The sequence below is a fragment of the Euwallacea fornicatus genome, chromosome 12 (assembly GCF_040115645.1).
Source record: "Euwallacea fornicatus isolate EFF26 chromosome 12, ASM4011564v1, whole genome shotgun sequence".
In the NCBI taxonomy this organism is placed as follows: domain Eukaryota; kingdom Metazoa; phylum Arthropoda; class Insecta; order Coleoptera; family Curculionidae; genus Euwallacea; species Euwallacea fornicatus.
This window is the reverse complement of record NC_089552.1, coordinates 4,717,803-4,739,652: the sequence shown is the minus strand read 5'-3', so window position 1 is coordinate 4,739,652 and position 21,850 is coordinate 4,717,803. Positions and strand designations below refer to the sequence as shown.

The 21,850-nt window shown below is 35.7% G+C and overlaps 2 protein-coding genes across 6 annotated transcripts in view; one reads left to right on the top strand and one right to left on the bottom strand.

Annotated features, from left to right (window-relative positions):
- The window catches only part of LOC136342547 (eukaryotic translation initiation factor 4E transporter-like), a 102,692-nt gene that overhangs the window by 46,267 nt on the left and 34,575 nt on the right, over nucleotides 1–21,850 (top strand). The window lies entirely within an intron of this gene.
- The window catches only part of LOC136342543 (uncharacterized), a 30,852-nt gene continuing 9,665 nt past the window's right edge, over nucleotides 664–21,850 (bottom strand). For all 5 annotated transcript variants that reach the window (XM_066288456.1, XM_066288453.1, XM_066288454.1 and 2 more), the window contains 17 exons: nucleotides 21,015–21,183; nucleotides 20,780–20,840; nucleotides 20,573–20,715; nucleotides 13,104–20,470; nucleotides 11,939–12,222; nucleotides 9,672–11,064; nucleotides 8,815–9,055; nucleotides 8,455–8,734; nucleotides 8,040–8,208; nucleotides 7,075–7,411; nucleotides 6,244–6,523; nucleotides 5,546–5,900; nucleotides 4,677–4,892; nucleotides 3,736–3,941; nucleotides 3,424–3,578; nucleotides 3,091–3,336; nucleotides 664–2,791 (listed from right to left, as the gene is read on the bottom strand). In XM_066288456.1, coding sequence (XP_066144553.1) covers nucleotides 1,486–2,791; nucleotides 3,091–3,336; nucleotides 3,424–3,578; nucleotides 3,736–3,941; nucleotides 4,677–4,892; nucleotides 5,546–5,900; nucleotides 6,244–6,523; nucleotides 7,075–7,411; nucleotides 8,040–8,208; nucleotides 8,455–8,734; nucleotides 8,815–9,055; nucleotides 9,672–11,064; nucleotides 11,939–12,222; nucleotides 13,104–20,470; nucleotides 20,573–20,715; nucleotides 20,780–20,840; nucleotides 21,015–21,172 — 13,197 coding nt within the window. In that variant the 5' untranslated portion in view covers nucleotides 21,173–21,183 and the 3' untranslated portion in view covers nucleotides 664–1,485. The remainder of the gene's footprint in view (nucleotides 2,792–3,090; nucleotides 3,337–3,423; nucleotides 3,579–3,735; nucleotides 3,942–4,676; nucleotides 4,893–5,545; nucleotides 5,901–6,243; nucleotides 6,524–7,074; nucleotides 7,412–8,039; nucleotides 8,209–8,454; nucleotides 8,735–8,814; nucleotides 9,056–9,671; nucleotides 11,065–11,938; nucleotides 12,223–13,103; nucleotides 20,471–20,572; nucleotides 20,716–20,779; nucleotides 20,841–21,014; nucleotides 21,184–21,850) is intronic.

The following is a 21,850-nucleotide window of genomic DNA, read 5'->3' as shown; positions in this document are numbered from 1 at the left end:
TATTATTAAACCAGTGAATAAACGCAATAAACAATACAAAGTTCGTAGTGGTAATGCACAACAAATAAAAAAATCTATATCTGTAACAAAAATATTTCCTATGATTAATTGTGGGTTTTATGGCAATTAAATGGTCATCTCGTCCTTCCTCACAAACTGTTTAAGGTTTCAGGTAGAAAGTCTTTTTACAGAAATGTGTGCCTTTGCTTATTATTAAATATGGGTGGTCCAACTTCGAGGCCTACCATTGCCATCTCGGAAACTACACAGTTTCGGTTACATTGTGGCAAAGTTGCGTATTTAGTCTCACAACAAAGAATGCTTTAGAACGTGAATAATTTTCGATTCCGGAGCTGTTCGGCAAAAACTGAAAATTTGAAAACCCGTTTTTATTTTTTTGCTCTATTTGAGGAAAAACTTTAATAAGAATCACAATTCGCTAGTGGAACTTTCTCCCGTCAGAAATGGCATTTTCAATGTCTAATTGTGTTGTTTTGCTGGTTTTTCTTTGAAGTAAAAAAAAAAAGTAAAAAAATATCACTTAACAACGGATGTAGATTGGATCGATTGATTACGAGTTCCGTCAAAGCCATAGCTTCTGATGTAAAACTCTTCTCGTGACCAAAATTGAACCAAAAAATTAGGGATTTATGACAAGAAAAATTCAATAAAAAAACTGTTTTTTTTTATTACAAACGCATTCATCAAAATAAAAGGAACATAATTTAACTACTTAATCCTAATTAGTCTTCGACGTTTTCTGGCTTATTTACAGGCTAAACCTAATCTGTACAATTTGAATCAACCGCCCTCCGTTTAACTCTACATGTATCAGCGCGTATTCCGAAATCACAGCAAGTCATATATACAACATTATAACTAATAGATAAACATTTAAATGAGTGCATTAGAAATATATGAATTTATCAGAAAAAGAAACATTAACAAAGAAATTTATTGGGATCATTGTGGTTCATTTTTCCTTCAAACAAAGGAATATTTAATAAGCAAGTTTTGAATCTTAAATAGTAATTTAACTCAAAGAAAAAACTACAATTGGAGTACAGGTACTTATCCTTATATTGACTTAAGTCTAAGACTTGGCTTGTCTGACCCGTACCGATATGCCGTATCAGCTTGAAACGTTATGCAAACTATACAGCATGTTTGCTAAACATACGTCGCAAATTTAACGGAATATTTCGTGAACGGTGAAAATTTTAATTATATCGTTCAAAGGATTTTTTCTTATTTTGACACAAAGAATATCCCGTTAAGTTTATGCGATTCGTTTAGGATGCACCCTGTAGGTGGACACCACATTTGAATTCATATCCCACTTCATGAACATTAATCATACCTTTAACTATCAACATCAGGTAGACTTATTTAGAAGATAACCCTACTCAGAGCCATATTCAACAAATGCTCTTACATAATAAACTCTTGAAAATAATAAACGGCACTTAAACTGAAACAAGTAAATCAGTAACAGTGCGGATCATTGTTCACCGCAACCACACAGCCACTTAAATCCACATAGGTATTCATGTTAAACATTTTCTTCATTTCCTCGGCAGTGGTAGTATACTCCAAACCATCCATTTCAAACGTTGTTACAATACTGGACAAATCAAAGTTCTTACTTCTATACCTACTGCTACCTGCAGGTGCAGAAGTTGACTTCTTAGCAACGTTCTTTGCCTGGCTAGAAAGCGACTGGTCAGTCACCACACCGGCGTTTTTCGTAATAATCTTCATGGTATTCGTGAATTCTTCCATAATGCTCTCTACTATTGTAAAAGACGGTTCTACACCTGGATGCCTCAACTTAGTGTGGTCCTTCAAGGAAGCATTACTTTTAAATGTTCCTTCGCAATAGTTGCAAGCAATAGGTTTCAAATGGCCTTTAAGATGTAGTTTGACAGAAACGGATGTGGTTGAAATTGTCGTGAAATTGCACAAAGTACAGGAGTACAACCGTTTTTTTCTTCCTCTGGTAGAAACACTGGAAGGGGGGCCTACTATAGTCTTACAGTCCATTTTTTCAGTAGGGTGGCGATTCTTATAATGCGCTTTTACTCTCATCGGGCTCAGGAATTTACCGTCGCATATACCGCACTTATATCTGTAAGGCAAGTATGGTACGTTTCCTAAATGAGTTTCCGTAAAATGAAGCCGTAGCTTCAGTTCACTCAGCACCACATCGCAAATATTGCAAGCGTATTTCTGAGTAAAGTCTGTCTCGGCTTTGGATTTACTAAGGATGTGATATCTCCCGATTTTAACGCCGTGTACCATGTGTAGATGATCTGATATTTGCTTTTTGGTATATGACACATGAACGCAAAAATCACAAGCGAAAGCATTGTCCTCATCCGAAGTAGCATCATCAGGATTCGACAGTATCTGAGGTTCATTATCATCTTCAAGATTAATTATATTATCGACTTTCTCAGGAGGATCAACTTTGATTGGAACCTCTCTGTGCACTGGTGCCACCTTGTTGAAAATCATTTCAGGCAGAAGATTTACACATCTTCTATTGGGAGAATATTGTTGAATAGGTTTTGGTGGTTTTTTTCTGTAATTGGCTTCAATACATTGTACAGCTCTAGCAAGAGTGGGGCCTTTGGGTTTATCATATAATTTAGCATCTCGGTGCTCGATCCGATGGTGATATCGCAGATCATAAATGGTGTAAAATTCACTGGGACAGTGTTGGCACTGGTAAGGCATCATTACCCAGTGATAGAGCATGTGTTCGCAGCAGTCTGACATCGACACGAACCTGAAAAAAAAACACAAAAATAACACTTCGTGTGCTACTGATATCACTAATGTATTGTATAATCGTAAGTTACTAAATACTGTCAAGTCAAAATACCGCACCTGCTCTTTATCGATCATTTATATTACTTGTGTTTATTTGCCAAACCCTGTAGACCACTATTTATACTTCAATAAATTATTAAATTCTGATTCGAAGATTCGCGGATTGATTGATGAGACCGACATGTTTCTTTTTACCTTTTTGTTTTATTTTCATAATAATCAAGAAATATTAGTTTATTTAAATAACACACTTACTTGTCGTTACAAAAGTAACATGTGATGTCCGTGGGTTCAATTACTGGTCTTTTCTGGAACAGAGTGGATTTTTCCAAAATCAGCTTGCTCTGTTCTCTAATCACCATATGAATCCACGTATCTAGCTTGATGTTGGATGGCAATTCTTCAACATCGCTATCTGTAGCACCGGAATGATGCATCTTCAAATGTTCCTGCATATACTTGTATGTAATACATAAGTCAGAACACAACTTGCAGCGAAACCTAAATAAAGATCGAGAAACATAACATTGTAAAATCATATATTTCTATCCACATTTTGTAACATTCATTTTTAAATCAAATACTAACCGGTAAGTGTTCAAATCTTTGTAAAGATGAAACATGAAGTCACCAACACGCTTTGATTTGAATTGTTGGCACCTGGGACACTTCCATTGTTTGTTATTGGGAGTGCCCAATGGACCGTACATAGCTAGCAAATTTTGCCTGCTACATGATTCTGCCTAAAGTACAACAATTTGAAATGCAATACACACAGTTCAAAAAATAACGTAATCGAATGAACTTCGAAATTATCATAAGTTTATTATGACACCAAACGTTCAACTTGCTTTTTGAACTTAGCAGTTTATTTAAAAATGGTGAAAATAGAGAAATTACCATAATTTCATCATCATCTTCAATTTTAGCAATCTTAACGGCTTCCGTGAATAAGTCGCTGCCAGGCCGTTTATTTTTCCGATTCTTAGCCACAGGATTCGTTTTACTATCTTTATCTTTACTTTTCGGTGTATCGTCCAAATTCGAGATATTCTGTGAGTTGTCGTCTCGATTGCACTCTAAATCGCTCTCCTCTGAATCGATGACTACAAGATAAAGAAAAGAGTTGAATTATTCTTGCATGGCAATTTTACATTTTTCTTCATCAAAACGGTATTATAAAAATGTGCTATTTCTAGATGAGTAACGTTAAAAATTAATTATTTAAATACGACTTTTTGCGAATTAAAGGCCACAAAAATCCGTGGCTTTTGTTAGTGACAAAATTTGTGTAAAATCTTTAAACTTAGTTATCCTGTAGTTTTCAAGGTTGTTTGTATATTCAATTTTGTTCTTTAGTCAGATCCATTGTTCTTATGGATAAGATAATATTAAATTCGAAGAAATTCGTTAGAGAATATGCCAAAAAATTTTATATTGTCTTAAATTAACATAAAAAATATATCCAATTGAATACTAATATACAGGATATGCTATTCAAAAAACAGTTGCTAGGTATTTTTTGTCTAATTTGCGATACATGTTTTATTGAATTACGAATTCTGACGATTCGAGAAAATACATATTTTTTTATTTTTCTAATTTCATTTTTTTTAACTATTAAAGATTGCGTGCTAAAAGTATCCTAAAATATAAGGTAAAACCCTGTACAACTGTACTAATTTTTTTGAATTTATATGTCACAGTTGTTATATAGGCCCTTAACATTTCAGTTATCAAATTCAATGATGCTTAAAAATAGTAACCGTAGAAACGTACTTTTAAGAGTACACCATAAAACAAGAAGTAAGTAATTGGAAATTAAATAACTCTTTGCTTACCTATCACATCTATCGGCTGCGTGACAGCAATTACATCACCATCTGCGAGTCCGGAATCGTCATCTGAATCTGAATCAAATTTTGAAACTTCTTTAATAGTGTTTGCAATAGATGCGTTGTCCACCTTAATGTCCTTAGGTTGTTGACACGTTGTACTCTTCTTGGTTGTTGACATACCACTAGGGCCGGGCTGATTCAGAGAAATATCTGACGTTCCTGTAAGATATAAACTTCTACATATTTTATGCTACACATTTTCGAAAATGAGTTATAATTAGAGTTATAAGCTCTTTTACTATCAATTGTTCATTCACGAAGCCTTAGAAGTTAACTAGAACACTAGAAACGTTTTGGAAAATTTAAAAAAGAATTATTTACTGGTATTCAGTTAATGCATTGGAATTTGGCTTTAGAAGATAAATAGTCAGTAAATTTTAACCAACAAACATCCGACTTGACGTCCTATATATTTTTCCCATCGCATCATACTGTCATTTACATTTAACACAACCTCAAAATAGACATTGCAAACGGTTCTTAACGGACAGCAGCCGTTAAGGCTAAAATACTTTCATAAATATGCATATTTATCAGATGATTTTCTGCTAAACTATATTATATCTTATACTATATTATCGTCTTTCTGTCACTGTCAGTTAACGTTTCACTACGAGCATATGATTGCAAAAACCGTATGTTCCTAACTTTAAAATAACTAAGATACCGCATAAAACCATCGAATAATACACGCCATACATAAATAACTATTATTGTGTATGAAATCTTAAAAGTAGCGTTAAAAGTGTGGTCATTCTAGTTTTTAAAATTAATAAAATAGCATTTTTTTTCCAACAATATGATATACTTGCCTCTGACAACAGCCTCAATGCAGTCAAACAAATTCTTAGTAACCCCACTTACAGGTGAGGAACTATCCTCCAAAGAAGTGGTGGTACCACTTCGGAACTGCATGTTTCCTGGAGAAGCTGAAGCCGATTTAGTTGAGAAATGCTGCGACCCGCTGGGTACTGGTTTAGATGCTGGTCCCGAACTAATTTTGGGCGAAGCTACAGGATGTGCCTTCTTTTTCGGTGATTTTGTAGGTTGCGGAGATGCTTCATCGAAAAGTATACCACGAATATGACGCACTCGGGGCTTATCGCGTTGCCACAATGGCGTAGTATCGAAAGAAACGGTATTTTCTTTTAATGGCTCTTCTTCTGTCTATAATTAAAAATGCATAATAATACAATGATTCATATTTGTAATAATAAAATAGGGTACGTCAAAGGTCGATATTCTATATAAGACTGTAGATTAAACCAAAAAGTGAGGAAGTGTTATATCTTTATTCAACATTTTGCTTTAAAAAAGTCCTCGATTATCCTACAACTACAATAGAACATCTACTATATATTGCCTTGAAGTCAACATGTCAACTAAGATACACTTTTAAAGATCATAACTTATTCCAACAATATGATAAAGATACGTTTTTGATTTTTATGAATTGATCTAAGCTTTTAATATGAATTTAACAATTTATGAAACCATAAATTATACATACCTTCTGATAAACAAAGATGATATCAAATTCATGCCCGAGATGTTTTTCATTGAAATGGACCTTGCATTTGTCTTTTTCGTCGTTTTTAAAAGAACACAATGTACATTTGTATTGTGCATCTATATTGTGTTTCTTCACTATATGCAATTTAATTTCCTCTTCGGTATGATACTTCGCTTTACACATACAACAGCCCCACGGTTTCACCTTTGATGGAGTAAAAGGTAAAGATTGTGCGATAGTAGAAGAATCTTCTTCCAGAGGTTCCGAGTCCATTGCCCTAGATATTAATATCTGATGTCTTATGTGAAAATTGATAACTACCCACCGGAATTTAATTATTGTTCACTTTACGACAGCGTAAAATTAATTTAACATAATATGACAAAGTTCAGTCTATGTGTATAAAGATGGTTTCAGATTTTAATGGTCTAATTTCAGGGTTAGGTTCCACTAAAAATAATATTAAAATGTTATATCAACATAGGCTGGCAAGAGTTACAGAATGTGAAAACGTCTTTTTTTTATAATATATTGTTGCATTAAATTAAATAAAAATAGTAAATTGATTAATCGCGTTCGACAAACCAGTTGTCTAAATGCCCTTTATAAATTGAATCTAAATTTAAACTCTTGTGAAATTACTGACTCTCACCATTCATGACAAAAATAACACTAGAGATGATAATAATAAATAATTAAAACATACAACAAACGAATAATCCAAAGTGAGATAACGCTGTTTAAAATGTATTCTAAATGAATAGATAATTAATTTTGCTTGGTTGCAAGTATTGTTTCTACTCAAATAATTTGAATTTTGTTCCCTACCTAAGAGTTATAACTTTCACAGTAGCATCCAAATGTCCATCCGAAATATGCCTTTCAACTTTATGCTTCAAAGGATGCAAGAAACTGCAATAGTGGCATTTGTATAAATGCAGTCCGTGGAACTTGAAGTGTTTTATCACAGCCTCGATATCACTAGTTTCAATTTTCTTCTTGCAATGGGAGCAAGTGAAGTCATACTCGTCTCTGTGAAGAGCGATTAGGTGGTGCTTCAGGTTGGCCTCTTCAGGACATAGATAGGCACAGCCTTGAGCCCCACAGACATATCGACGATAACTGGGGACAAATTCAGGGTAGTTTTCTTCTTCTTTCTCCTTATCTATAAATAACAATGAAAATGGGTCAATTATTAATATAACCATCATATAACCCATCATAAAATTGGTCCCACATTTTTTCAAATGAAGTATCAGAGGTTTTACAAATGCAAATCGTTTAAAATAAAATTTCATTGGATCCAATCATTATATGCTCAAAAATACTTTCAATTGTATGTTGACCAGCCATGACATGACGCATTACATATTAAATGATGCCTTTTTGATTAAATAGATTAACAAAGGCGAAAAAGTCTGATAAAATTCATACAGTTTAGGTTAGCAAAACACTTTTACAAATTAAATTTTCCGTGCATTTCTAACTGTGCTTAAATTTAAAATCTACATAGGTAAATTATTAATCTGCACATATAAAAAAAAACGAGTCAATTTAAATGACAAAATAGTAATTAAATCAATCACCCCAACTTAATAATTTGGAATGATACCAGCTGGCGTACGAGCTTCTATCTTGTGTTTTAATTGTATTTGAAGTTATCAGTCATTTTGAAATTCTTTAAAATCGATCAATTTTTTAAAAGATAGGAACAGTGCTATAAAATCGTTTTGAAGATATTAGAATTAGAACGCATGTTCAGTAAACTCAGCAACTTGCCCCATATTACGGACCTTTTCCAGCACCACCCATTCTTCCTGTTGTTATGGAACTAGCTGCCAAGTTAATCATTTTGTCAAACATTTTCTCATTCTTTTCTAAACATGGTACTGGATTTATAGGAGCGATATCAGGTACGGCTTTTTCGACTGTATGCATCTGAAGATGTCGGATAATATTTACCTAAAAAAGGTAAATGTGCAACAAATTTAATATAACAATTAATAATTACGCGCATAATGGATTTCCCCATTTTTGCAGTGGCATTAATTGTTAGTTCTGTTTCTTAAACAGACAAGTTTTAAAAAAATTATTAAAGCAATATGAAAATCTGAAAACATTAAAAACGACGTAAGGACCACTTTAAATACCGATATTTTGGACACTTGACATAAACTAATATAAATTGCAAATATTCACAAAACTTACCCTAACTTTGGTTTGATAATTGCACAATCCACACTTGATATTTGTACTGTATATCTGTCGGGAGGGAATAGTATCAATTTGATCTGGAGTGTATGAACACTCCTCTGCCAAAGACTTGGGGCTGTCTGAACTAGATTTGTTCTTATCTTTTAGGGTAGCTTGAATGGTTTGAGTAGGTTTGATAACAAACTCATGTACATCAAAATCATTTTGGTCAGCATTTAAAGGCATCAAACTTGTTTGATGGATATGGATACTGTGCCGATTTTTCATGTGAAATCTGTGAAAACAATGCATTTATAATAAATATTTTTTTAACGCAAAAAACAAAGAGGTCTAATAAATGGAAACTATACTCACTTAGCAATTTGGACAAGAGTGAACTTCTCCTCGCAAAGAGAACACGAAAATCTCTTAATCCCGTGGGTCATGATATGGTCACACAGCCTTTGAACCGACTTCAACCATTTATCGCAATGTACGCATTTGAAAGCTTTAGGTCCGGAGTTTTTGCATGTACTGCTTGTACTTAAATGCAACTTCAGTGATTTTACGTTGGAAAATGACAGATTACAAGCGCCGCATCGGAATAGCTGATAACCTGTCAAATTAATAACTTTTAGAAAATTGCTACGTGATCTTGTTATTAAGACAATGATTTAGATTTGCGCCATCTTTTGTACAAGACATATCAAACAAATTTTGAAGTACGTCAAATTTTCTATATATGTATTGCAAATTGTGCAAAAACGATTCTTATTAAACATTTAAAAAAACTTCAAGTAGGCATTGAAATATCAGAGACATGTCTTGGATAAATTCGTGTATTAATTTATTGTCAGTAGATATTTAATCTTAAGTAATATATGGCACCGCGTATTAAGAGATTTTTTAAAATGATATTTATAGTATAATATAGTATAAAATAATAAACATAATGTTACAACGAAGATCAAAATCACTCTTTTTATTAAAAACTATAATATGCCTTAGTTCCAAATAGTGTACAGGGTATGTCAAATTTAATCGTTTTGCCGAGTATCTCAGATACTACTAAAGTTTGAAAAATACGATTTTCGCAATTATGTGATTAATTTTTAAATAAAGAAAGTTGAAAGTGACTGACAAGTCGTCATTTTTGTCTCATAGAGACAAGGTGTTTTGTAAAACTCTGCATAAAGAGATCCCCCTCGCATTTTATCAAAAAAAAAACTTACCCATCAGATCCCTTTTCTTCTTATCTGAACTTCCACAATCGGACTCGTCATCCGAAATCGAGACAGTAGAGACGGACCTTTCCATATTCGTGATCTTTAAAGGGGACTCTACTGAATGATCAATATTCTTGTCAACAGATTCTTCAAGAGGATCTTTAAGTAAAGCGTTTTCATCTATCACAAGTGGTTCTTCCGAGCACATATCCAGATTTAAAGTAGGAGTTATGCTTAATGGATCTTCTACAAGCGCATCTAGAGAATCAGTGTTTATGAAAGGTAATTCAGGATTGGATTCGTCATTGGCTTGAATATTCAATGGGTCAGTTTGCTCTCCCACTAAGCCAGATTCCATAACATTTCCAGGCATGTCTATATGTTCGACGGAAGGACCGATCACCTCTGAGTTTTTGCCAGCAAGCAGAACCAACGGAGGCGGGTTTGTGTCGATATTAGATTCAATTAAATTTTGGATACTCGCTTTTGTAAGATTAGATTCCAGCTTTGTAAGAGAATTATTAGATTCTTCATCTTGGTCTAGAATGCTTTGAATAGCAGACTGTAATATATCATCTTCACTCAGAGCAGTGTTTTCTGAAGTCATATCTTCATCGAATGATTGAAACTGCGCTACTTTATCTACTTTTGAGCCTGCGGCTATTTTCTCAATAATTTTCCAAGAAGTTTGATCAGCAACATCAATTTTTGAGTCCGCCAACATAGTTTTATCACAATTTAGAGGTGCGCCACTGATCAAAGAAGTTGAAGACTCACTTACTGACTCAGAAATTAATATATTAGGCGTTGATGTCTTAGGGCTATTGGTGATAACTGGAAATTCTACCCCGCTATTATCAGCTGGATACAAGGTGATGCCGCCGATACGCACAGGATCCTTAGGTGCACTCTGCTGCAGTAAATTTTCTTTACTTGCCGTTGACGTCTGTACTAGAACCTTACTAATTGAAGCTGTGGAGGTAACTGACGGCACTGTATTTGAAGGCAATAAGGGAGTGGAAAGCAACAAAAGTCTTGTGTCGTTAGTTCTTGGAGTTGAGGCCATAATAATCTTGTTCAAGACTGTATTATGCGACAAGAGAATTTGTGAGGTTGTCGTTGCAGTTTGAGTTGAAGGCAACTTTTGAACATTTGGAATAACTTTCGTAGAATTAACGAGTAAGGAAGAATTAAGTTGGGCGCTTGTCGTTGGTGATAAATGTGGAGCCCATTCAGCTGCATTGGTTAATTCTTCAGCGGGAAGGTTACTCGAAGAAAATTGTATAAGTCTGATGGACCGTTGCCGGCGCTTACCTATTGCAGCTAGAAGACCGGTCGGAAATTGTTTTTGGTGACCTAAATGACGGAAGGCCTCTTCCGTGAAACGTAATTCTCTATGCTGGAAAATTAAAAACAAACCATATAGTATCACCACTATTAATTAACATATTCAATTCATAGAATATTTATAGATTTTCCTTTATAGAATGCTTGTAAATATGCAAACCACTATCTTGAAACTTATACGCAATTGACTAAGCAGATAAACTTATTAAAAATAACAATTTTACACCTTTACGTAATGAAACGTACGTGACCGTACACACATAGAAAATATAGCTGCACCCACGGCGGTAATCTTATCAACAAGCCGATGAGTAAACGAATACGTATTAAGTTAGCTATGAATGGTAATAATGATATGCATGTGTGCATATATGTATATATATACATAGGTAAATAAATATTAATATGATAATCGATATATAATTCAATTAGGCAGTTGGGAATTATCAAGATACGCTTTTTACTAAATAAAGTTGGTTTTAATTTATAGACAGTAATAGTGTTTGTTATATAATATAAACTCTACAAGCATCTTCAGTTATTTTGTCCCTTATACATGTCTATCCTATTTTTTTTTAATATCATAAAACGATTTTGTAACCTATCGACGAGTAATCTATAGATCTATAGAGTTTGATTGATCTGAACGTTACAGCAGAAGCATTCATTAAAATTTTTCCCTCATTTTCTCGGCGCAAAGTAATAAAAATATGACATTTTCTATTAACATTCGCTATGCGACTTATATTGAAAAATAATTTGTAGTAGATATCCAGGGAAGTCTAAAAACTGAAAACCGAATTACCCAACATTTTGGTTTAGACCTTTTAAGCAGTGCTGGGATACGATACGTGCAAGTATGTTTGTATTATATGGCCTAGAGATTGCTTCTTCAAATGTCATATCATTTAAAAATGTATACTTACTTGCGGCAAAAAATCATTCTTCCTAACAAGAATATAAGGCATCAAATTGGCGTGAATTTGCGAGAAGTGAATATACAACTTCGATATATCTTTGTTACTCGTCTTGCAATAAGCACATTGGTAGGAGCACACTCCATGATATTGTGACCAATGGGTAAGCATCATTGAACTGCGCATAGTATGATAGCAGCCTTTATAACCACATCGCAGTATCTCGTTTGCATGTACAGTGCCCAAATGCTGAGCAAATTCGGTTTCAAATAAGTATTCCACTGGGTCTGATCCTAAAAAATATTAATATTTGTCGATTTCAAATAACGAACAGTCATGTGGAAGAAATGATGTCAAAACAATTTAGTTCCACTGATAACTTAATCGTAAACGTCATTTCTTATGCTGTTCTTGCGTACTAAAAGTGCCATCGCATTTACCGCAAATAGAGGAACGTTATGTTGCGTAGATTCGGGTTATTAGATAATTGAGAACGGCTAACAGCCACCGTTTTGCTGTTGAAGAATTTATAAATTCAGAACTTTGCTTTTAAATCTCTTTGGTTCCTACTGAAATTATCTGGTAATTCTTAAATACTAACAACTGTATGGAAGTTGCCAGTGACCGCAACAGCAGTGGTTCCTAATTGAACGATACACTTATTTTAACACTTTGTTGGTCAGACGGAAATGAGTAAGCTCGAGCATACCACCGCGATATTTTTGAATCGAACATAGCCCATTTAGCGTTATTAACAATTGTTAAAATATACCCCCTACGCCTAAATGTTCAATCTAACAGAAAATTAATAACGCCGTTCTATAAGGTCTAATATTTAACTAAGTCTGTGATAACTTAAGTACGAAGATAGATTATCTGAACGACTCACACCTGTATATTGTTCCAAATTACATCCACGTTAATGTGCCTTTTTTAAGTACATCTACTATTGCTATTTACGAAACGGCATTTATAGAAAAAATAATATACCGAATATCAAAGCATCATATTGATGTGAAAAGTCTTAGATAGAATCAACTTGACGGAGCATATATAGTGTTCTTGGACAATCAAAGATTTTTAGCTACTATTTTGACATCATTTCGTAGACTCGCAAACGAGGGCAGTGTAGCTTTAGACATTGAAAATGTTTTACATAATATAAAATACTAACCAACTACATCCACACAGCATCGGAATGGTTCACAAAGGGTTTCAAAATCGACTTTAGGTTCTGCAACTGCAAATTTCTTAGTCGACTTATGGGGTGGTAAGGCTAAGACTGTATAGTCCGCACCAGGATGGCATTGCTCCAAATGTAGGCAAACATATTCCTTGACAATGGCCCTGTAGAGGCAGTGACTGCACGAGAATCTACTAGTCGCATGTCGTATGTCAATATGCACTGGAACATGTTCCCAGGGAGTCTTCATATCACAGTAAACACAGGGGACCATAGCCGAACTACTCGATTTGTGTGCCTTGAGGTGAACTGTGAGCAACATTCGGGTATTGGTAGTGAACATACAATAATAATGCGGGCATTTGTAGAGATCGCCGGGATTTTCGATAAATTTTTGCATTGCTTTTGGGGCTTTCTTCGGCCTGTTCAGTTCTGAAATCGTTTGTTTTCCTTCCTTGACTACCAACGGTGTTTGGTGTTTGGGAGCAGCTCCAATAATTGTCAGTGGAGGCACTTGCTTCAATGGAGGTAGTGCTACTCTAGAATTACTCGACGATGATTTAACAGGAGATACCGGGGCATCCGAACTTTCTTCGGGAGGTTGCTCAGCCAAAGATATAACATTGCCTATTTTAAAAGAAAAAGAGTAATCTTCAGCAAGTTCGAGAGTGGCTTCACTTGGTTCTGATTCTTCATTAACTTGAGACACACTTGTTGCCTTCCCTCCACTAGTCATCGATTCGGATCTCTCAGATGATGTGCCCTCTCGAGGAATCTCTTCTAGAGAGGGCAAAGTCTCCACAGATTCTTTTTCCTTCTTAATTGACAATTTATCGCCGCTTAGTCTTCTCATCCTCAACACTGAAGACCCGGAAATAAAATCTGAATGAGCAAACACCAGATGGTCATATAAATTTTCCAGTAGAGTGGTATCTTGAGTTGCTTCAACAACTATTCCACATTTTTCGCACAAGGTCGACTTAGGAAGAAAACTTTTATGTCCAAATTTACAGTGAAGTTGAAAGACCATCTTATCTTTAGTGATCACATGGCACTTGTTAGCATTGCAATAGTATGTAACGTCACTGCCGCTCTTCACAGCTTTAATTAAATCTCCAATGGCAATTGATGAAGCCGCTCCATCAGTTGAAAGTCGATCAGAAGGTGAAAGTTGTAAAGTGGAAGTCGATATATTTTCGGCTAAACTATTTTGCTCGACAGCCGCTTCTTTAATTTTATCTTGCAACTTTTCAATCATGTTCGTAAACAAGCTGTTAGGTTTATCCTGCCGAAAGGTAATGTTAGGGCGGGGCAGATCAGGTTGTTCCTCGAAAGTAGGCTTTTTACTTATTAAAGGAAAACTTTCGAATTTGTCATATTGCTGAGTAACATGAGGTTCTACAATTTCTGCACACGTAGTATCAATATCCATTGGCTCTTCTTTTATATTAACGCATCTATCAACTACGCTATCAACGGAACTTTCTTCTGTCCTGAGTCTATTCGAAAGCTTATTGATAAAGTCGAGATTCGTAATTCTTGATCCAATGGACTTATTTAGCTCATCCATCTTTTGCAATCTCTCTTCCTCAATTTTTCTTGCATCTTCTTGAATAATGTCACTTTCACAAGTGAAGACATTCTGATCTTTCTCGGAAGGTTCTAAAGTCTGATCTTGTAAAACTGGTGGGCGCATTTCGTCCACACGATTTGATAATTCTCTTGACTGGTCATATTCGCCATCTTTCTCGTTATTCCGTACATCAACATCACTCCTGTTATCTCTTACCTCATGTTCAGTTTCACTTTGACTGGGCTTGTTGACATCGCCTTTCCCTTTGCTATGATATTCGACGTCTGACTTCTTTTTCGGGGATAAACCTTCATTGCTTTCCATTAAAGTTTTCAGTTTAGCTGTTGCCTTCTCTTTAGCGGCCCTGCTGCTTCTGCTTGAAAGGGTAATGATAGTATCCAAGTCATCTCCACTGTCCTCAGATATTAACTTATCAAGACTGCGTTTTCGTTTTCTAGAAGCAGTGTCCTTTCCAAAAAGGTTTTCTTCTAAGTGGCTTTTAAACTGTTTGCGGTCTCTTTCTTGTGATTCATCTTTAATAACGGTGTTTAGATTCTGGTTTTTAGATTTTGGAGCTAGTTTTCTACGCAACCTTCCAGGAGGTGTGACTGCCACAGGTTCGTCTGCAGTTTTTGATACATTTTCATCTACACCAGCAGGCAAAGTTTTAGACTTCGGACCTGGTCTCTTTCGGAATATCGGTTCTGGACTTTTATCGCTCGATTCTTCTGTCGTCTGCTTGGAAATATTGTCCTCCTTTTTAAGTTTCGTCTTAGACTTTGGTCCCGGTTTTTTCTTGCTGGCAGGTTCCATCAACGCAGTATCAACTTTTATACCTTCAGCATTCCCCTTAATTTCAAGATCCTCCCCTGAATCGCCAAGTGCAGAACTACCGTCAGTAATATCTGACATCACAAAAAGTGGATCAACAATTACCGACATATTGACTTTATATATCGGAGCTTTCTCGCCAAGATGAAAGATGTTAGCATGATCTTCTACGCTTTTTCTATTCAGCTGGATAAAATTGCATTCCCCACACATATAAATAAAAATCACAGCCGAATTGTAAGTACCTTTGATGACTCTCCGTTCTTCCTCTGGATGAAACGAGACGAAATGGGCAGCCATTGTTTTGCTGTTGGCAGCAGTGAACTCGCAAAATCCACACTGATGACGATATTCCCCAGTATGAGTAGTAACGTGCTCGTAAAAAAGAATAGGCTTCACAGTGCTGGTATAACCACACATTCTGCAAGAATAGTTATATTTGGAGGACATCTTGAAATCAGTAATGCTCTCCCAAGATTTCAAATACTTAACAGCATCTTTTATTGCATCTTCCGCTATCTTAGGCGCAAACCGAGAGCACAAAACCTCCGACTGAGGATGTTCTTTCAAATAATGTGCCGCAAGCATTATCCCGTTAAACTTACATAGTTTACAATTGAGTTTTCTCTTGTTAACGTAGTCAACAAAATAACTTTTATCAGGTTCCACTAATTTGTCAACATCAACTTCACCAACAGAATATTCTGCGGGTGTCGAAGACCGTTCCGGACTACTTTCCTTGGATTTGCCTTGTACAGGTTTCTTCTTCTTAACTCGGTGAATGATTCCCGAAGCCCACCTGGCCACTTTACGTCGTCTTCCTTTAGGCTTGGAAATTTCACCAGAAGTCTGAGATTTAGCGTCCCCTTCAGAATCTCCAGAATATTCAGCATCTATTTCTGATTTCTCGGAATCTATATCTGTATTGTTATCTATAATAGAACCTTCCAAATTGCTAATATTATCATCGTCATCGCTCTCCGCATAGTTACCCTTTGAATTACGGATTCTAAGAGCTCTGGTATTAAGAACTTCGTCGGGCATCTTGTTAATAACTACACGAACAGCTTTCATAGAGCCAACATCTGCTTCTTGCACTGAAGGCTTCAACTTCGGTTTCGGTCCAGGTTTCTTCCGAAGCTTTTTAGGCTGTTCAAACGGTGGTAACTGGTCATTTCTAATCAATGCCTGTGGATCATCTTTAAGAATACGACACATTCTTTTACCAGTAGCGGTAAGAACACCATCTCTAATAAACATATCTTTAATATCCGCATGCAGAAGATCTAATTCAGACTTGTTTTTCTTCTTTGTTCTAGGAGGCGTATTACGCTTCCGATTTTTAATCCTTTCCCCAACAGAAACTACCACTGGTTCCAACGGAAGTGTTTCTTCAGCAGTAAGCGGCTCTAGAAGCTGTTCTATCTCAGTTTCTTCTAAGATATGGAGCTCACCTGACTTCGAAACTTCTTTTGTTTTAGTCTGGTCCTTGACCTGAGTTTGAATTTGTGAAGTGTTTGAGTCTGCAACATTTTCGGAATCAGGTATTTTATTATCGTCTTCAGTAGAATCGACGTTAGGGAGTTCATCCGCGGAAACTTTACTAATTGAACTCTCTGCTACAGCAATTGTCGAGCTAATAGCATCGTCTTTTTCCTCGTCACTAGTTTCATCTTCTTCATTCACTTTTATAATTTTTCGAATTTTTTGAATTTCTTTGCCTTCAAAACTATCAGAAAATGTCTCGATGAGAGAAAACAAAGCTGTTTTCTTATCTTTCTTGTTTTTACTTTTGAGTAGGTTTTCAAAAAAGTGAGCCAAGATGTTTTGCTCTGACGGTTCTTCATTTTTATTGCCTGCGTCCTGCTGTTTCGATATACTATTTACAATTTCAGGCACAGGTGACGTTTTAAGTTCAACCCTATTTGAGGACTCGAAATCATCTTGTGACGAAGATGTTTCTCCGCCATGGATATGTGTTTCCAGAATCTCCTTGTTTATTTCAATTTCCTTTTCTACCAATGCTATTGCTTCTGTTTGCAACTCTTTATAGTACTCGCTGAAAAAACGATCCACACTAGAACACTCCACATTACTCATTCCCCATGAAATTTTGGAATCGTCTACATTTTTCCTATCTATTATCACTTCTACCCGTGACATGTCAAGATCCAATTTTTTAGGCATATCGTTCTGCTGTCCATTTTGATCTGATATTGAACTATCTTCACATTTACTTTCATCTTCAAAGTCACTCACTCCTCCAGGAGCAATATCACCTGCGTCACTTTCATCAGAATCACTAATTATATATTTGGACCTTTTTGTACTAGTACTACTACTTTTTTCTAGATCATCCTTTTCACACCTGTGATTCTTCTCGTCACGCCTAGACTTCCTAGGGATTTTGAATGATTGAACTCCATACCCCCTTCCAGTCTTACGTTCAGCTACACTATATAAACTGTCCAACGGAGACGTAAACGATTCATCTTCATCGGAATTCACTCGCCCACGAACTGCTGCCTTCGTTACAGAATACATTTTATCGAATTTACTGCTTTCGTATTTCGAACTATTGTCTTTGCTCTTTATACGTTCCTTCAATTCTCGCGTAGATTTCGACTCAAGATCTTCTTTAGAACGATCAGAACTTTCTTCTGAAGTCCCTCCGCTGCGTAGATCTTTCGAAAGCTTGTCCTTATTACTAGATTCAGTAACAGACTGTTTTGAGTCTCTACTGGCTGGATCGTCGCGAAACTCTCTAGGCGCCAAACGAGGATCCTTGATTTCCTTGTTTTTCTCTTCAGCTGCAGCTGCAGCAGCTTTTTCCTTACGCTCTTTCATCTCTCTATATTCTCGATAATTTCGGGGATCCCCAGGACGTCTATCCCTATGCCACCGATATCGTTCTTGATAGCCTTGATCGGGCATGTATGATTGAGCATTAGGAAAAGGCATTTGATTACCACCGTAAAAGGATCTAGAACTGTGAAAATTATCATATTGATTGAACATTTCACGCTGTTGTTGTGGGTATTGCATTTGTCCCACGTACATTCCACAACCTCGATCAAAACCATACACTTGTTGTTCGGCAATAGCTGGGCTATAGTTAAATTGGTCAAAATCCGTTCTGGGAGTGGATGGTGTAAAATCCATGTTAAGACTTTCGTCCGGCGGGGGATCAAATCGCATTGGAAAATTCGTAGGCATTGGAGAAGTTGGCATAACCACTGGACAAGAATTTGTAAACTGTTGAGATGCAGGGTATTGCCTCGACAAAGTGTGAGACTCGCCGCGCGGCAGATTTTGTTGTGATCCTATGATAGTTGGGCTAACCATTGGTTCTGTGACATGAGACGGCGAAATAAATCTAGGGGGTTCAAAATGCAACGGCTGTCGAGAGGGTTGGCTACCTGGCTGTGTGACACTGTTAACTTTAGATTTACTTTCTCGAATCGATGGGGCAGTCCTAGGATCGTGAACGATTTTCGGAATTATATCTCCGAGAAGCGGTTTACTGAAAATTTTTTGTAGAATATCCGGAAGTTGCCCAAGCTCTCCACTGTTTCGACTAGTGGGAGTCTCAACCTTAGATTTTTCTAAAACAATAGTTTTTCCAGGAGATATTTTCATTGCATTATCAATACTCTCAGATATAGCTTTATCAATTTCAACATTATCTCCTTCCATTTTTTTCAATTTAGGTTTCGGATGATATTTATCAGCTAAGCGTTTGTATGGAGCAACCCGGTTTTGCATGAAATTAGTATCTAAATATTCGGGATCATTTTTGGATGAATATGAATCTCTCACTGTTATATCACTTTCACTTTGAGTTACGCCGGATAAAACATGATCACTCTTTGAATTGAGTTTGACCTTAAGCAGTTCCTTGCCAGTACCATCCTTATTACTAGAGCTTTGGGTATTGGAAGAATGTAGTTCCTGAGTTTTATCTTTGTCAGTTTTACCATCTTTAGATTTGTTGCCTATTGAATCCTTCATATGACTAGATTTAGGTTTTTCCTTTTCTTTTTGATCCGCTTTTGAACTCGAAGTTTTTAATTTTCTTTCTCCCATTACCTTGTCCTTGCTGGATAACCTATTAGACTCAATACCTTTTGTTTTCTGGTCCCCACTCATTTTAGTGTCGCTATTTTGTGATGCAGCATTGGAGCAACTCGCACTATCGTCTTTAATAAGAGTTGTCGACAGCCTTCGATCACTTTTTTTAGATTTCTTCTTTTCATCAAAAATCTTACTATCTATACTTGACAATACGTCTGCAAATATATCCACTTCCTTCACACATTTCTTGGAAGGTGTATTGTCTGGTAATTCTACTATATTTTTTATAACTTTAGTCACACTAGATTCTTCCTTTGACTTATGGATATTGATATCATCAGTTTGTTCTGAATTTTTTGAAGTCTTCACATTGTCGGGTTTGTCCTTACCTTTTGATGTTTTAGTATCGGCAGGACCTTTAATTTTTGCTGTTTTTAGAACAGTAGATGTTGGTGACTTTACTTCTTTAATTAGGTTTGTAGTACTCTTTGTCTTCGAGCCCATATTTGAACTACGTTCGATCGATTTTGACTCACTGCTCACTCGCTTTTTCGAAAGTTTAGAGGTATTACGAACAGTGGTGTTTATCTCCTCTGGAGGACTCAAGGCCGAATTAATCTCATCCACTTTAAGCTGGAACTGAAGCCGTCTTCGCACTTCTTGCAGCTCATCTACTGATTTAAGGTCATACACAGAATTAGATATTTTCATTTGCACATCGTCCTCCAACATTTTCAGGTCGTCAAGGCTGATCGGCGGTTTTGACATGTCAGGGAGACGGGTGTCCATTATTCGGTTCTCCGACTCTGGATTGAGGACAACACAACTGTAGATATCGACTTTGGAGCGACGCTCTGTACTGGGATTTCGAGTAGTTTTTCTAAAAAGAAACAGACGCTGTTAACTACTAATATAGTGTTTGATTGAACATTTAAAAGTACAAAGATGTATTAAAGCTTGAAAATATAATTTCGCTGTTTACCCTTTGGATGGAGTAACAACTTTTTCAGTCGGTATTGTAACAGGTTTTGCTGAGGAGAGATTGTTAAGTGGACTAGGACTTCGCGGCGTCATCATCGGGCTTTCAGGAAAAGTGGCCATTTTGCTACCACGCAATTGAGGGTTCTAAAATTATAATTTTATATATACCTGAAAAAAGACCGGAGTAAAAACGTAAACCTATACATACCACTTTAAAATAAATGTTATTTAAGACTTGCTCACATCTCTGAAGTGTTTCAACCTTTAGCCTGTAATAAAGTAAATGTTAAATAATATAGTAAGCGAGAACGGTAATATACAAACTGCAATATAATAAAAAATAAAGATAAAATATAATCTTATAGAAACTTTTCCAACTGATATTGGTTTTGTAATCCATTCTTTGCGTTCCAAAATTATTATAAGAATTAGTGTGTACTTACTTCTTTTTGTTGTTACTTATCATATTATACAAAGATTGCATCTTTGTTAGTTGGGCTTCTCGATTTCCTTTAGCTTTGAGCTCAGTTATCATAGTAACTAAAAAAGGAACGTATCGCTGGAGCGACTCCAGTTTTTGATTGTAGTCTTCGTCATCCATTTTTCTTCGTTCTGAAATAAAAAGAAAACTGAAAACGATTGTTCTTCTTTTAAATCCAAAGAGAATTAATTAATTTGAGGGTAACTCAAGAAGTCACATATTTCATAACACGAATCACTCTGTAACCAGAGCGTTGGTTTCTGATATGTTGCTCATATTGGCATGCTAGAACATTACGTTAAGTTTGCCCAAAGCAGACCTGTACCATAAAATACCTTTACAGCTGTAGAGTGTAAAGTTAAATTGCAATATAGCGGATATTATACTGGTGTAGCAGGTCTTGTGAAAACAATAATAACAATTGTCAACATAATGAAGTGAAAGAATGCACATTGTTCCAAGTTGAGCATATAATACTGTTACTTCCCAAAACGTATTTTTGAATCTAAACGTTTCGTCTGTTGTGCTACAAGTACGACTAAAAAAACCTAACAAAAATGTCAAACAATATACAATTTGAATGACAGTTACAAAAACAATAATATGAGAGGGTTTCAAACTAAAAAAAAAAAAACAAAGTTCTAGTCATATGTTGAAAAAGCCACATTCTACATATATTGCCTAGCGCTTGCTTCAAAACCAAAAAATTATGTAAAAAATATACAACTTATGCGTTTCACACATTTCTTGTCCTGAAATATAAAAATTAAGAAGGGTATAAAGTCTTAGCTTTTTTTA